The 14,797-nt window shown below is 39.0% G+C and overlaps 1 protein-coding gene across 1 annotated transcript; it reads left to right on the top strand.

Moving 5' to 3' along the window:
* Positions 1–1,092: 1,092 nt before the first annotated feature.
* LOC143550589 (LEAF RUST 10 DISEASE-RESISTANCE LOCUS RECEPTOR-LIKE PROTEIN KINASE-like 1.1) lies at positions 1,093–4,048 on the top strand. The gene is made up of 4 exons (XM_077041212.1): positions 1,093–2,149; positions 2,270–2,317; positions 2,435–2,671; positions 2,753–4,048. Exons 1-4 carry the CDS (start codon positions 1,285–1,287, stop codon positions 3,715–3,717), a joined length of 2,115 nt encoding a protein of 704 aa, XP_076897327.1. The 5' UTR covers positions 1,093–1,284; the 3' UTR covers positions 3,718–4,048.
* The last annotated feature ends 10,749 nt before the right edge of the window (positions 4,049–14,797 follow it).

Here is a 14,797-nt window from a genome sequence, read left to right as displayed (position 1 = left end):
AATTAAGCCGTTTACATAAGTTAGTGTCCATATTGTTTACATACTGAAAAGTCTTTATTTTTCTTATCAGGTATCTCACATGAAGATTGAAGATGGTGAAAGACGTTAATGAGCGTGGTGAAGTTTTTTCAGTTTTACTTATATATATATTTTTACTCCCTTTTTTATGTATTTGATAATTTGACTTGATTTGAGAGTTATTAGACATTTAGTATGTATTTGGAATACTTTTAAATGTGATGAAGATATTATGATTTCTATTTTTATATTTGCGCTGGCAGTTCAAGAAATGTTACTAAAAGCTCAAAATTTGTAGTGGTAGACCAAAAATTTGCCATCAAAAGGCCGAAGGTTTGGAGTGGTAGCACAAAAAAAATTGCCACTAAAAGTCAAAAGTTTGTAGTGGCAGACTGAAAAAGTGTCACCAAAATGTCCAAAGGTTTGTAGTGACATATGAAAAAAGTGCCATAAAAAATTCAAACACTTTTTATTTGCAGATGGAAAAAAGTGCCACCACAAATCCAAAAACTTTCTAATGGTATACAGGAAAAAGTGCCACTAAAAGTCCAAAAGGTTTGCAGTGGCAGATGAAAAAAGTGCCACTGAAAGGCTTTAGTGGTAGCACTTCTAGTGACACTTTTTTTGTGTGCCACTCATTCCAATTTGGTTCTTTAGTGGCACTTCTTTAGTTTCTTGTGACACTTTTTGTGTGTCATTAAATGGCTTTTTATTTGTAGTGCCGCCACTCACTTTCATAGTTCGTACGCCACTATCAATTATTTTAGCAGTGTACAAACGTTAAATGACTTTTATCTACTGTAATATATATAATATATATGATAGGTAATTAATTTTCAGCTTATGCAGACGATTTCCAGTTTATAAAACAAACAATATTATATTTTCAGATTGCAGACCTTCAGACCACATCTTTAGTTGCAAACATTAAATCAGATGAAATCAGATTATAGACAATTTTTGTCTCCAAAAACAAATAGTACCTTAATTGATCTCAATTAAATGGTTTAAGCCATCCTAACAGGATAAACCTAACACACAATGCTGTTAACGTGTACATTTTCTTTTGGTGTGAATTGTGATGTTCTAGTAATTGTGGATTTAATAAAATGGCATCTAAAGTCTACTCAATGTCTTTTTTTAAAACTTTGGACTTTGATAAGTTAAGACGTGTTAGAAAGTGGGAAATGTGAACACATGAAACTTTTCAAGTATGCCCTATTGGCTTTTGAAAATGGTTTAAGAATGAGTGGCAGACATATATGAATGAGTCAAAGTCTTGAATGTCTTAGTCAATATGGAAAAGAAAAATGGGACAAGTTGAATTTGAAAGTATTTATTAACATTAATGTATATAATGCAATAATGGAGTCTGAAGAATGCAGTGATACCTTGTGTACTTCTCTAATCTCTGGGTTGGAATTTGAAATGATTCTCATCATTCTTTTCGTGCCGGTTATTCTTTCTGCCGCGGTTGGAAGCATTTCTACGCTTGTCTGCCCAGAAAGTTTCGGTTGCATAGGTATGGCCCCGTTCAAGTACCCGTTTTACAATGTCAAGGACACAGGATGCGGGTTGATCAACGTCAACTGTACCTCGAAAGGCGGGGAGATTCAAATTGGAGGACGATCATATGGGATTATTGGAAAGTATGATACTAACCAAAATTCTTCTGTTTTACTCGTCTGGAACGGAACATTTGGGCAGCTCTTAAATAATGCTAAATGCAAAGCGCTTACGCATAATTTCACTTTTCCTAGCCCAAGCCCTCATTTGTATTCAATTTCAATAACTGCCTTCATTACTCTCTTCAAATGCACAGTAAATGTAAATTTCACTTATTTTGAGCAGCATAATTACAACAGCTACGACAGATGTGAAGATCACACTTACTACTATAATTACTTCAATAGCTCTGTTCCAAGTGACCTCCCACAAACATGTCAAGTTGTGCAGCTACCTGTGAAATTGTCAACTGAACCGGGACTCAATGAAACCAACATATTTTCTCTTCTCAATCCTGTCACCTCTATTGAATTTATATTGACACCTTTCTGTGTCGAGTGCCAAAAAAAGGGTCGTCTATGTACTACTGAAAACGGACATGATCACTGTTTGGACGTCAAATGGGGTATTTACAGCTTCACTTTCCCTCTTCCCTCATTTTTATACACCAGATTATATGTCTAACATAGTTCTAATGTTTTCATATTGCCCTCAAATATATACTTTTATTGTTTGGTTGTAACAGAAAGACCACACAAAAAACAAAGCAGAGATAGGACTATCAAGATTCTGGGTAATATGCTTCTTTGATCCTATGCATCATTATTATTATTGGATATATATGATTGCATACATACAAACATGTGCGTATTTACAGACCGTGCTGAATGTGTTGCATTTTTTGTTCTAGTTATCACCGCATCAACCATAATCCTCATTCTGTCTTTTGTCATCTTCATAATCTGTCGTCACCATAAGAACAACCATTTTTCCTATGTCACATCCAAGAAGAAATCTCCAAACCTTGAAGACGTAAGTTTCTCATGCGGTGTCTCTGTTTTCTCCTACAAGGAGCTTGAAGACGCCACCTGTAATTTCGACCATTCACATGAACTTGGGGATGGAGGCTTCGGAGCTGTTTATTATGGTAAGACCTTGATTACTCAGCTTCCAGATAAATATTTTCATATGAATCTCCCGTGCCGATCTTAACATATTTCTGAAACAGGGAAAGTCAAAGATGGGAGAGAAGTTGCGGTAAAGAAACTTCACGAGCACAACTACAATCGAGTCCAACATTTTAGAAATGAGGTTGAGATCCTCACCAAATTAAAGCACCAAAATCTTGTGGTTCTCTACGGCTGCACGTCTAGACAAAACCGTGAACTTCTCCTTGTTTACGAGTATATTCCCAACGGCACTGTTGCCGATCACCTCCATGGGGAACTAGCAAATCCAAGCCTGCTAACATGGCCAATACGGATGAACATTGCCATTGAGACTGCCAGTGCGCTGGTGTACCTTCATGCGTCTGAAATTATACACCGAGATGTAAAGACCAGCAACATTCTTCTTGATCACAATTTTTGTGTCAAGGTTGCAGATTTAGGTCTCTCGAGGCTCATATCAAATAATGTCACGCATGTATCAACAGCTCCTCAGGGAACACCAGGATATGTGGATCCACAATATCACCAACGCTATCAATTAACAGAGAAGAGTGATGTTTATAGCTTTGGGGTAGTCTTGATTGAACTGATATCATCAATGGTACCTGTCGACTTAAACAGGTCTCAAGATGAGGTTAGTTTGGCCAACCTTGCTCTAAACAGAATCCAAAGACGTGAAATTGATAAACTAGTCGACCCGGTTTTAGTATCTGATGGGAATCCTGAAATCATGAACATGATCACATTAGTAGCAGAACTGGGATTTAGGTGTTTACAATATGATTCAGATTTCAGGCCCACAATGAAAGAAGTTCTGAATGTGCTGATGGATATTCAAGCTGTGGGTAGAATAGACGCTCATGTGCCACCTTTGTCTAAAATCAGCGACTCGGTGGTTTTGTTGAAAGAATTCCATCGTTCGCCGGTCTCCGTCACTAGTGAATGGCAAAGCAATAACAGTGCATCAACTACGGTTAGCAGCAATGGCGATAGATTGTCAATGAAGACTGCTATCATTACATAAACAACCCATGCAGAACAAGGGTGACATGAGAGCCTCCTTATTTTTCTAAAGAAAATCATGAAAGTACATTAAGCATGAGATACTTGAAATTGTGCCTGTATATTCTTTTGCTCCCGTATCATGCTTATTTACTGTTATTGATAAATATAGTTATATACACTATTGCTTAACTTTTGTTCTCATGAATTCTAGCCGTGGGATACATACAATCTAGCATTAATGCATTATAACATAAGTTGTTTTATACACTATGAAGTAACAAAAGCTCGAGAGCTCGCTTTATATTTCGAGCTGGTTTGTTTAAGTTTGACCTCAATTAAAACTCTACTTGAACTAGCTTAGACTACGTACAAGCTCGATAAAACTCGTTTTTAGTCTAGGCCATTTACCTTAAAACAGTTTTAATGTGCCAATCAGATTTATGCAGCGATGACAGTTAGGGGATGTTTGTTTTTTCAAAGATCTTTCTGGTCACTTTTGTCTGCGCCACGCATACCACGCGTAAACATTGAGGTTAGCAGATTGTTTGCTTTACGGAAGACAATTCATTAAAAAAAAAGGTCTGTGCGCCCTCTTCCTCACGCAGACATCGACCACCCACTTCTCAAATCTTCTAACATCTTTCATACAATCAGGTCTTTCATAATATCTTTTCTTTCAAAACCCTAAACATCATATTACCATCTCTTTCACACCTCTCCACTTCGTTGATCTCTCTCACGCCACTCCACCGTCGGCGACCCTCCACCGTCGGAGACCTTCCACCACTCTCACCACCGGCATCATTCCACCCCTCTCCACCTCGTCGGCCCTCCAGCCTCGTCCACCCTGTTGACCCCTCTATCCCCGTTCACCCGTCAACCCCTCCATCCCGTCACCCCCCTCCTTCGACCCCGAACCCCGCCACACCCGTCGGCCCTCTACAACCCTCCACCACTAGGCATATTTCTGATTGATTATCTTTGTACTTTTATGCTATATGCTTGGTTTTGTAACTTTGTTAATGGGAGATTGATCTGGTTTTTTTGGGTTTACGTTGTTTGGTTTTGTTAATTGCAGATATATATGTTTTTTTTCCTGGTTTATGTTGTTGTTTGGTTTGTTAATGTTAGATTGATTGTGTTGTTCTTTGGTTTTGATAATGTTAGATTGATATGGTTTTTTAGGTGTAGGTAGACAGATGTTAAAAAACATACACTCTTCAGTACAGACTGCAGACCTTTGGCCCACCTTTTTTTATCCAGAGGTTTGTAGATGTTGTCCGCAGACTGTAGACATTTTACCTCTTAAATTACAATAAACACCTTAATGGTGATGGTTGAAGCATTTGATCGAACAGATGAACACTTATAGGGCTTCATTCATATTCGTAAGTTTTTCTTTCATCCAAAGAGCAAATAGTTCTTGAAGCTTTTTACAAAACTTGTACTTACGTATCTGTTACATCAACAATCGATCTGAATCATCTACCAGTTGTTTGGCCCGGTTAGCTTTTGTATGAATGAACTTTAAAAAAAACAAGAATAGACAAAAAAAAGATGTGAAGAGTGTCATTTTTTTGATGAATAATTCTATATATATGATGTAGGACCAGAAATACAAATGGAAAACATGAGATCGGTTCGGGCTCGACAACAAAACGAGTTTTAATTGAGGCTAGGGCTAGATTAGTTCATTTCAAGCATTTTAAAGATTCAATCTCGAATAACTCGGCTTGTTGGCACCTGTACTTGAATGCATGTGATGTCATTAAAACGCTCGTTTGCACAAATACTGATAAACCCAAATCAACCACCAGCCATTCATCTAGTGACACCTCATTGCAACCAAAAGTACCCGAATGATTCATGGTGGTGTTTATCGGTTTTATCTGAATTAACCCGATCTATTTCCCGATCGAAGGCCCTTCCACCTTTAAATAATAATAATAATAATAATAATAATAATAATAATAATAATAATAATAATAATAATAATAATAATAATAATAATAATTGTTAGAGTATAATCCGTTGCCTCTTCTCATTCAACATAATCAATAAATAGATACAAGGAGATCGTCTACATCAAGGAAATATACAACAGAATCTCCTATTCTAAGGAGTGATATAATTATCCTAATATATCTATTCTATTATACCCCCGTAGTTGAAGCGAGAGGTGAACGTAAGCTGAGACTGGACCGAAATTCATTAAATAGAACCTGAGGGAGGTCTTGGGTAAATATGTCTGCGATTTGATAACAACAAGGTACGTGGAGAACTTGAACTTGACCCCGTAACACTTGTTCATGCATAAAATGAATGTCGAGTTCAATGTGTTTCGTTCTTTGATGTTGAACGGGGTTAGTGGACAGATATATGACACTATTGTTATCACAATAAACAATGGTAGCGCGAGTTAGCGGTCGTCTTAACTCGAATAAAAAATTTATTTACCAACAAATTCAGCAACTGCGTTAGCAACCCCGTGGTATTCGGCTTCCGCACTAGAATGAGAAATTGTGGTATGTCGTTTAGTAGACCACGATAGCATATTTGAACCATAATAAATGCAATATCCACTTGTGGATCGGCAAGTGTCTAGACATCTCGCCTAATCCGCATATGTGTAGGCAATGAGTGAAGAATTTAGGGAAGCTCCAAGAGTAAGACTGTAAGAAGCGGTACCTTTAGTGTATCGAATGATGCATTTAAGAGCATCCCAATGGTCCCTTTTGGGGGCATGCATGTGTGTACAGACTTGTTGAACCGCATAACTAATGTCGGGTCGGGTGGAAGTTAGGTATTGTAAGGCACCCGCGAGGCTACAGGATACGGTCGGGTCCCTGAAGTTTGTACCCAAGTTGCTACTCAGTTTGGCACACATGTCAACGAGAGTGTCCACGGGTTTGCATGTGAGCATATCAGCGCATGAGACAATGTCAGTTGCATATGTATGTTGTGACAAAAATGCACGAGATTGCATCCTATAAACGAATGCTTTCACCCATACATAACATCCCCACACTTACCTTTGCTTGCCCTCAAGCAAACTCTCATGCAACACATACACCTCGATCGATGGTTCATCAATTATCAATATTAATACTAGTGAGGTATAAGGTCATAACCAATTCCTAAGAACTGACACTATCAAGGTTGATAACCCACCAAATAATTTAGTGATACATAGTAAAACTATGGAACCGCCCAAACGAGTGTACTTTGTTTCCGGTTAAGGCACACATGTTCATACCCCTCATAATATAACATCTCTTCTCTCGGTTTAATATCTGGACCAACATAAAATGTGCTAGTATCTCTATGCCCTCTATACCAAGTATGACATGAAGTAATAAGCTTGGAATCAAGTCATATCTCCACTCATTATCCACCGGTTGCATAAAGAATAGAACTGAGGGTTTTGTTGTGGATTAGGTTAGGGTGTAGAAGCGAATTAATTTAGTGACTTATGGTGGATGAAACTAAATTTATTTAAACAAATAAATAAACAACTCACTGACTATTATTTACAAACGTACCTAACGCAACAATGACTCTTTTTGAACTTTTCTTTGATTTTCCAACCTTTCTTTCTTTTTTTTTCTTTTACTATTTTTTGACAAATACTAACATCAATATATACAAACAACTGACCCAAGACATACGTATATTGTGTACTATGATCGACAAACAACTTATATACAATTATAACATACCAGGTCTTCATCAACCATGCCATCTTCGGTTCCTCTCTCCTCAAGAACTTTGCCATCGATGCCTCCTCCAATCACGGGGACAACAAGGGCTACTGCTGCTAGAAACAAGACGCAACTACCAGTCTTCCGGAGCTCGAAAACTTGATGTGTGAAAAACGTATACAATATTAAAAACCAAGTTTTACCGAATTCACCTAAAAAAACACACAATCGGCAAGTGTACCGGTCGCAATGTAGTTAGCAAGTAAGAACAGATATCGAACCTAGGACACTATGGGTAAACTCTAATTATTAAATCTAAAAGATTACTAACCTAGACTTTCTTTTGATTTTTAGAATTCTTTTTATATTACTTAAACTAATAATGCTTAACTAATTAATAATTAAACTAAAAATAAAACTTTATAAAAATTGGGTTTTAAAACAAATATGAGAAAAGACAACCTAGGTAATGGAATCCTACTAGTTAAATTAATAGTTAACGAACTTGACTTGGTTGAAAAACAATATCTTAAAAATATGACACTAAAGACCACTAAAGTACGCTAGATCGTCTCCCGACCTCACCAACGACACCCTAGAACTCTAATGACATGTGAAGCTCAATTGTTAAAGGTTTGGTTCACCTCCCGGTCTCACCTTACCTAATAATACTATGGTACCCTAAAACCCAAATCACCTCCCGGTCTCTTCGAATACAATATATATTAATATAAAGGGGGTATTTATAATTAACTTGAACAAACTTGTATCACAATAATCTAAGGGGCCTAGGATAATTCACTCCAGTGCAATTTTTACCCAAACCCGCAAAAGAAAAAGATGACACAACACTAAATTGTCTCCCGGCCTCTCTAGTGATAGAACAATAATATCTAATAAACTTTTATATATTATTCCTGTTAGGACTGATATTTTCTCTGCTGAGGATATATTATCCTTGAAGATATGCCTGGATCAGTTATCCTTCTGAAGAGCTCCAAAACCATGTCAAAGATCAAGGATCCTCAGAGGTTAGTATTATTAACAATTGTTTCACATGTGTAGATTATTGTTCAACAGAAGTAACGGCTTTGTGACTTGGTCTACATTAAATTTCGCTACTGGAAGCTCCCAGCACGTGGTCAATGAACGTTGGAGGAGTAGTGGAATAGTGGCAGATAGTTAGGACTTTTTGTTATATGTATTTTCTTTATAAACATCGAGATATGATCGATTAGATATCACTTGTACTCTCACACGCACTAGAGCAGAATCAATAACTCTCTCTACACACTAGCTTACTTTGTAACATCGATCTCCAAACACTTGTAACCCTTTTTTTGTGATTAATAAATTGGTGATCGACGAGCTGTTATCACCCGTGGTTTTTTCTTTTGATCTGAACAAGATCAAAGGGTTTTTCCTCGCAACAAATCGCTGTGTTCATCTCAATTTCGTTCATATATTCACTGTTATCAATTTAGCACTAAACCTCACATCACAGACTTGGATACATTATCCTTAGCAGGTTTTTATCCAAAACATATTGGCGCCCACCGTGTGGCAATTGGTGCTATAATCCAGATTATTTCCTATTAATTTTCAACCTTTCATACCCATATCACTATCAATGGCCTCTCAATCAACCTTTGCTTCATCAACCATGCCGTCATCAGTTCCTCTCTCATCAAGGACTTTACCACCAATGCCTCCGCCAATCACGGGAGCACCACGGGCTGCTGCTGCTGGAAGCAAGACACAACTACCAGTCTTCCAGAGCTCGAAAACAGCTGCTGCTGCGCCGGTGGTTAATACTAACAATAATGTTTCATCTATGTTTTCGCAGGTTAAAGCATACATGGAGCAACAGAAAAAGACCAATTAGAGGATCCTTCGTGAGATAGAACATCTCAAGAAGACTAAGAGGCCAGCGGAGGATCACACTCCCTTGATGCACAGGATGCTGGATTTCACTAGTCCAAGATCAATGGTCAGTTCACGCAAGGATCATCTATCCTTCAAAAAGGGTCCATGGGTCAACAAACTCAAGGATCCTCATACTTCCGACAAGGATCATCCATCCTTCCACCAGGATCCTCTGGGTTATATCACCAAGGATCCTAGAATTCCCAACCTCAAGGATCCTTCTTTCCGAATAAAGGATCCTCAGGAGTCCAACATCAACGATCCTCCGAAGTCCATGAAGGAGATATAATCCCCATGCAAACCATAGCCTCTGGAGGACCAACTCCTATCGCAGACTCTTCTTATCCTAGCTACTCATCCGGGATGCCAAACTTCGCCCAACGAGGTAACTTGTATGATCCTATATCCTTAGATACTAACCGTGGTTCTATACAGGATACAGGTATCAACCAGGCTATGGCCAAGGAGCTACAGAAGCTCAAGGATATGATATCCAGTGTTCCCGGGATGATACGTCCAATTCCTGAGATACCGGAGGGAAGCCACAAGTTATCCAGATTTGCTCCACCTATCTGTGATGCTGAAATCCCGAAGCGATTCCAAACCCCCCAACAAGAAGACATACGACGGGACCACTGATCCTGAAGAGCATGTGGCACAATACAGAGAGAGGATGGAGATCAATCCCATTCCTGAGAGACTCAAGGAAGCCTGCCTGTTCAAAGGCTTTGGATCCACACTGACAGGATCAACGTTAAAATGGCTGCTAAGTCTTCCTCCCTTTTTAGTTACTTCTTTTTCACACCTAGTTAACTTGTTCAACAGTCAATTTTCCTGTAGCAGGAAATTTGAGAAGTTAACTAGTGATTTATACCGAGTTATCCAACCAAGTGATGAATCCCTTAGAGATTTAGTTACGAGGTTCGGCAGGGAAGCTATGGAAATCCCTAATGTTGACATGGCTACTTCTGTTGAAGCCTTTAAGATGGGACTTCAGAGGGGCTCCCCCTTTTATGATGATCTTGTGATGACTCCTTGCAGGTCTCTAGATGAAGTAAGGAACAGAGCACTAAGGTTTATACGGCTGGAAGACGACAAAAGGATCCAAGAACGATTGGGGGCTCAGACAAAACAAGAGTCCCCTGACAAGAATAAAGGATCCTCATACAGGAATAACAACTCGAAGCCGTACACCAAGTTCAACAATCAAAACGTACGAGCAGTCGAAGAAGGAGATGATGATGAAGACTATCCCTGCATCTCTGAGTATTGCTTCTCCGTAGATACCCATGGCTTAATTTGTGCCATGAAGGATCTAGGCGAGAAAGCAAGATGGCCCCGAAAGAACGAGAAGACGACCACCTTCAAAGACAAATCTAAGTGGTGTGCCTTCCTCGAAGATTTTGGCCATATGACGGACGAGTGCATTGGCTTAAGGAGAGAAATTGGATACCTCTTGAGCAAGGGCCACTTAAAAGAGCTCTTGGGAAGGAAAAAATCCAAAATCCAGGATCCTGAAGATCTTCCACAAAAAGCTACACTACCCCCACCAGATGCTCACTTGATCAACTTCGTCTCTAGAGACTATGACATATTTCAAACTTCTTGTTCTGCAGAGAAGAAGCCTGCTGAAGAAGAAAAGTTGGATGATAAAATAAGATCTCTCATCCCCACTACTTCAATAACTGATAAAAGAATCTTCTTTGAAAAAGAGGGTAATACAAGGATCCATGATCCTCATCGAGATGCTCACATGGTCAATTTCATCTCCGGAAGGTCAGACGTATGCGGCACTTCTTTCTCTGCAGCTAAGAGGCTCGCCAAGGAAATCAAATTGGATGGCGGGGACCGACCGGTTATATCCACCACCTTGACCAATGATAAAAGGATCTTCTTCGACGAAGAAGATAAATCAAGCATTCAGGATCCTCACCATGACGATCTGATTGTTACTCTATTTATTGCTAACCATTATGTATGCAGGATCCTGGTAGACGGCGGTAGCTCGGTAAATATCATCCAACATGATGTTCTTCAAAAGATGAACATGCCAGATTCAGAGATCATCCCAAGAATATCGGTGCTAGTTGGTTTCAGTGGAGAAACCAAAAAGACATTGGGAGACATCAACCTCCCGATATACATCGAAGGGTTAAATTCTTATCAAAGATTTTGTGTTATTGATAACCTTTCTTGTTGGAATGTTATTTTAGGCCGGACTTGGTTACATGGAATGAAGGCAGTGGCTTCTACTTACCATCAATGCATTTAAATCCCTACCCCTTGGAGAGTAGTAAGGATAGATGGTGATCAAGTGGAGGCCAAAAACTATTATTCTTCAACAATGAAGCATAAAGCCAAGCAAACTATAGCATAGAAACCACAACAACATCCTAGGGACGTTCTGGAAGCTCAGGAGAAAGACATTAAGGAAGTATCCTTGGATCCCGAGGATCCAGATATAAAGGTGTTCCTAGGATCCAGTATCCCTAGCAAGATCGAGGAGGATTTGGTATCCTTCTTAGGGCAAAGAAAATCCACCTTTGCCTTTAAACATTCAGACATGACAGGTATTTCTAAGGAGGTAATCACTCATAAATTAGGCCTTGATTTATCTGTTAAACCCGTCCATCAGAAGCGAAGAAAGTTCGCTCCTGAGAGGAACAAGATCATACAAGAAGAAGTTGAAAAACTTCTTAAGGCTGATATGATCAGAGAGGTTAAATATCCTCGATGGTTGGCTAATGTGGTTGTTGTTTCAAAAAAGAATGGAAAGTGGAGGGTTTGTGTCGATTTTACAAATTTAAATAAGGCATGCCCCAAGGATCCTTTCCCGTTACCACATATAGACTCCATGGTGGATGCAACGGCAGGACATGAAATGCTTACCTTTATGGATGCTTCCTCTGGATTTCAACAAATTCAGATGGATCCATTTGATCAAGAGGATACAGCCTTCATGACTCCTACCGGCATATACTGTTATATTGCTATGCCATTTGGACAAAGAAATGCAGGGTCAACATATCAAAGACTGGTCAACATGATGTTCAAGTATTAGTTAGGCAAAACCATGGATGTCTATATAAACGACATGGTGGTGAAATCAAAGAAGGCTGAGGATCACCTCAGGGATCTTGAAGAAGCATTCAATATCCTTAACCAGTATAACATGAAACTGAATCCGTCAAAATGAAACTTTGGTGTTAAGGTTGGAAAGTTTCTGAGATACATGGTGACTAAAAGAGGAATCGAAGCAAGCCCAGAGCAGATTGAAGCCATCATCAACCTAAAGTCGCCTGCAAATGCCAAGGATGTCCAAAGGCTCACGATAAGAATAGCCGCTCTCAACAGGTTCATCTCAAGATCCTCAGAGAAGTGCAAAGATTTCTACGACATTCTCAGAAAGAATAAGAAGTTTGAATTGACGGAAAAGCATGAGGGTGCACTCAAAGCCTTGAAGGATTACTTATCCTTAGCTCCAGCTCTAATGAAGCCTGCGGATGGAGAATCCTTATATCTGTACCTAGCTATTTCAGGAAATGTTGTAAGTGCTGTCCTTGTGAAGGTTCATGAAGGTGAACAACATCCCATATGTAAGTAAAAGTCTTCTAGATGCAGAAGCCAGGTATTCTCATTTAGAAAAGTTAATTCTTTCACTTATTATGGCTTCTACTAAATTAAGACATTACTTTGAAACTCATACTATTATTTTGCGAACTAACTATCCTGTTAAGAATGTTCTTAGAAAGCCAAAATTATCAGGTAGAATGGCCAAATAGGCTGTGAAGCTGAGTGCATATGACATTCAGTATGAGCCTAGGATAGCTATAAAATCGCAGGCGCTAGCAGACTTTGTGGCTGATTTCAGCAGTGACATGCAAAAGGAAGCTGATTTAGAGGTCCAACAACTAGAAGAAACCAAGTATCCTTATATACTCTTCACTGACGGCGCCACCAATGTAAGAGGAACAGGATTAGGGATCCTACTAAAATCGCCACATGGGGACATATTACCCCAGTCTATAGCCTGTGAGTTTCAAGCAATGAATAATGAGGCAGAGTATGATGCTTTGATCGCAGGTTTGCAATTAGCTATATGCATGAGGATCAAGTATCTTCAAGTATATATAGATTCATTATTGATTGCTAACCACTTTAATGGCTCATATGCTGTTAAAGGAGAAAAACTAATCAAATATCTAGATGTTGTGAAGGAATTAGCAAAATCCTTCGAATTGTTTTGCATTGTACAGGTACCGAGGGAAGAAAATGTCGGGGCAGATGCTCTGGAAAATATAGCCTCATCTTTGAAAATTCCAGAAGACACGAAGATTCCAATCATTCATGTTCTCTCACCAGCAATAGGAGAACAAGAAGTTGGGGAGATAACGAATGACAAAGAAATTGTACTTTGGGATCCATTATCCTCGAATAATCAAGAATCATGGATCCTCCCAATCAAGAAATACATTCAAACTGGATAGATTCCAACCACTGAGAATCCCAAATCCTTCAAACTCAATGTATCACAATACATTTTATTAGATGATATGCTATACAGGAAATCTCTTGCAGGTCCATACTTGAGGTGCATCGAGGATCCTGAAATCCAAGAGGTGCTCAAAGATTTTCACGAAGGTGATTGTGGTAATCACACCGGAGGTAGAGCTATGTTTTCTAGGATTCTAAGAACAGGATACTTCTTGCCAAAGACATGCAAACATCCTTCACCAGCCACCAGAACCTATGTATCCTATATCCTCTTCATTGCATTTCATGAAATGGGGTATGGATATTGCAGGCAAACTACCTAAGGCATCAGGAGGAAAAGTATTCATGCTTGCAATGGCGAATTACTTTTCAAAGTGGATAGAAGCAGAAGCTTTTGTTCAAGTATGCAAAAAAGAGGTGATATCTTTCATTAAAAGAAATATTATTACCAAATTTGGTATCCCTTCAGAAATTATTTGTGACAATGGTTCCCAATTTATTTGGAAAAGAACCACTAACTTTTGTGACAGCTGGGGCATCAAGATGATTACCTCTACTCCAGTGCATCCTCAAGCTAATGGTTAAGCGGAGTATAGCAACAAAATCATCATCAACAATCTAAAGAAGAAGCTAGGATCCAAAAAGGGAAAGTGGGCCGAGGAGCTACCTTAGGTTCTTTGGGCCGATAGGACAACACCCAAAAATGCAATAGGGCAAACACCCTTCTCATTGGTGTTTGGATTAGAAGCCGTTATCCCCACAGAGATGGTGGTTCCTACAGTAAGAACGAGCATCCGTGATCCTGAGATCAATGAAGAAATTCTTCTTGAAGACTTGGATACTGTTGAAGAACTCAAAGACCTAGCCAAGATCAGAATGGCAGCCTATCAACAAAGGGTAGATGGGGCGTACAATAAAAATATAAGAATCAGAAGATTTCAAGAAGGAGATTTAGTTTTAAGGAAAGCCTTCCAAAAC

The sequence above is a fragment of the Bidens hawaiensis genome, unplaced genomic scaffold (genome assembly GCF_021521415.1).
Source record: "Bidens hawaiensis isolate Kalapana, Puna unplaced genomic scaffold, B.hawaiensis_p1.1 tig00016109_1, whole genome shotgun sequence".
NCBI lineage: Eukaryota > Viridiplantae > Streptophyta > Magnoliopsida > Asterales > Asteraceae > Bidens > Bidens hawaiensis.
This window is presented reverse-complemented; position numbering and strand designations above follow the sequence as displayed.

What these genes read in the sequence shown, in the direction of transcription:
- LOC143550589 (XM_077041212.1), top strand. Translation starts at nt 1,285, where the DNA reads ATGAGTCAAAGTCTTGAATGTCTTAGTCAATATGGAAAAGAAAAATGG. An exon ending in CTGTTTGGACGTCAAATGGG is followed by an intron (nt 2,150 to 2,269) that starts GTATTTACAGCT and finishes TGGTTGTAACAG; the next exon opens with AAAGACCACACAAAAAACAA. An exon ending in TAGGACTATCAAGATTCTGG is followed by an intron (nt 2,318 to 2,434) that starts GTAATATGCTTC and finishes TTTTTGTTCTAG; the next exon opens with TTATCACCGCATCAACCATA.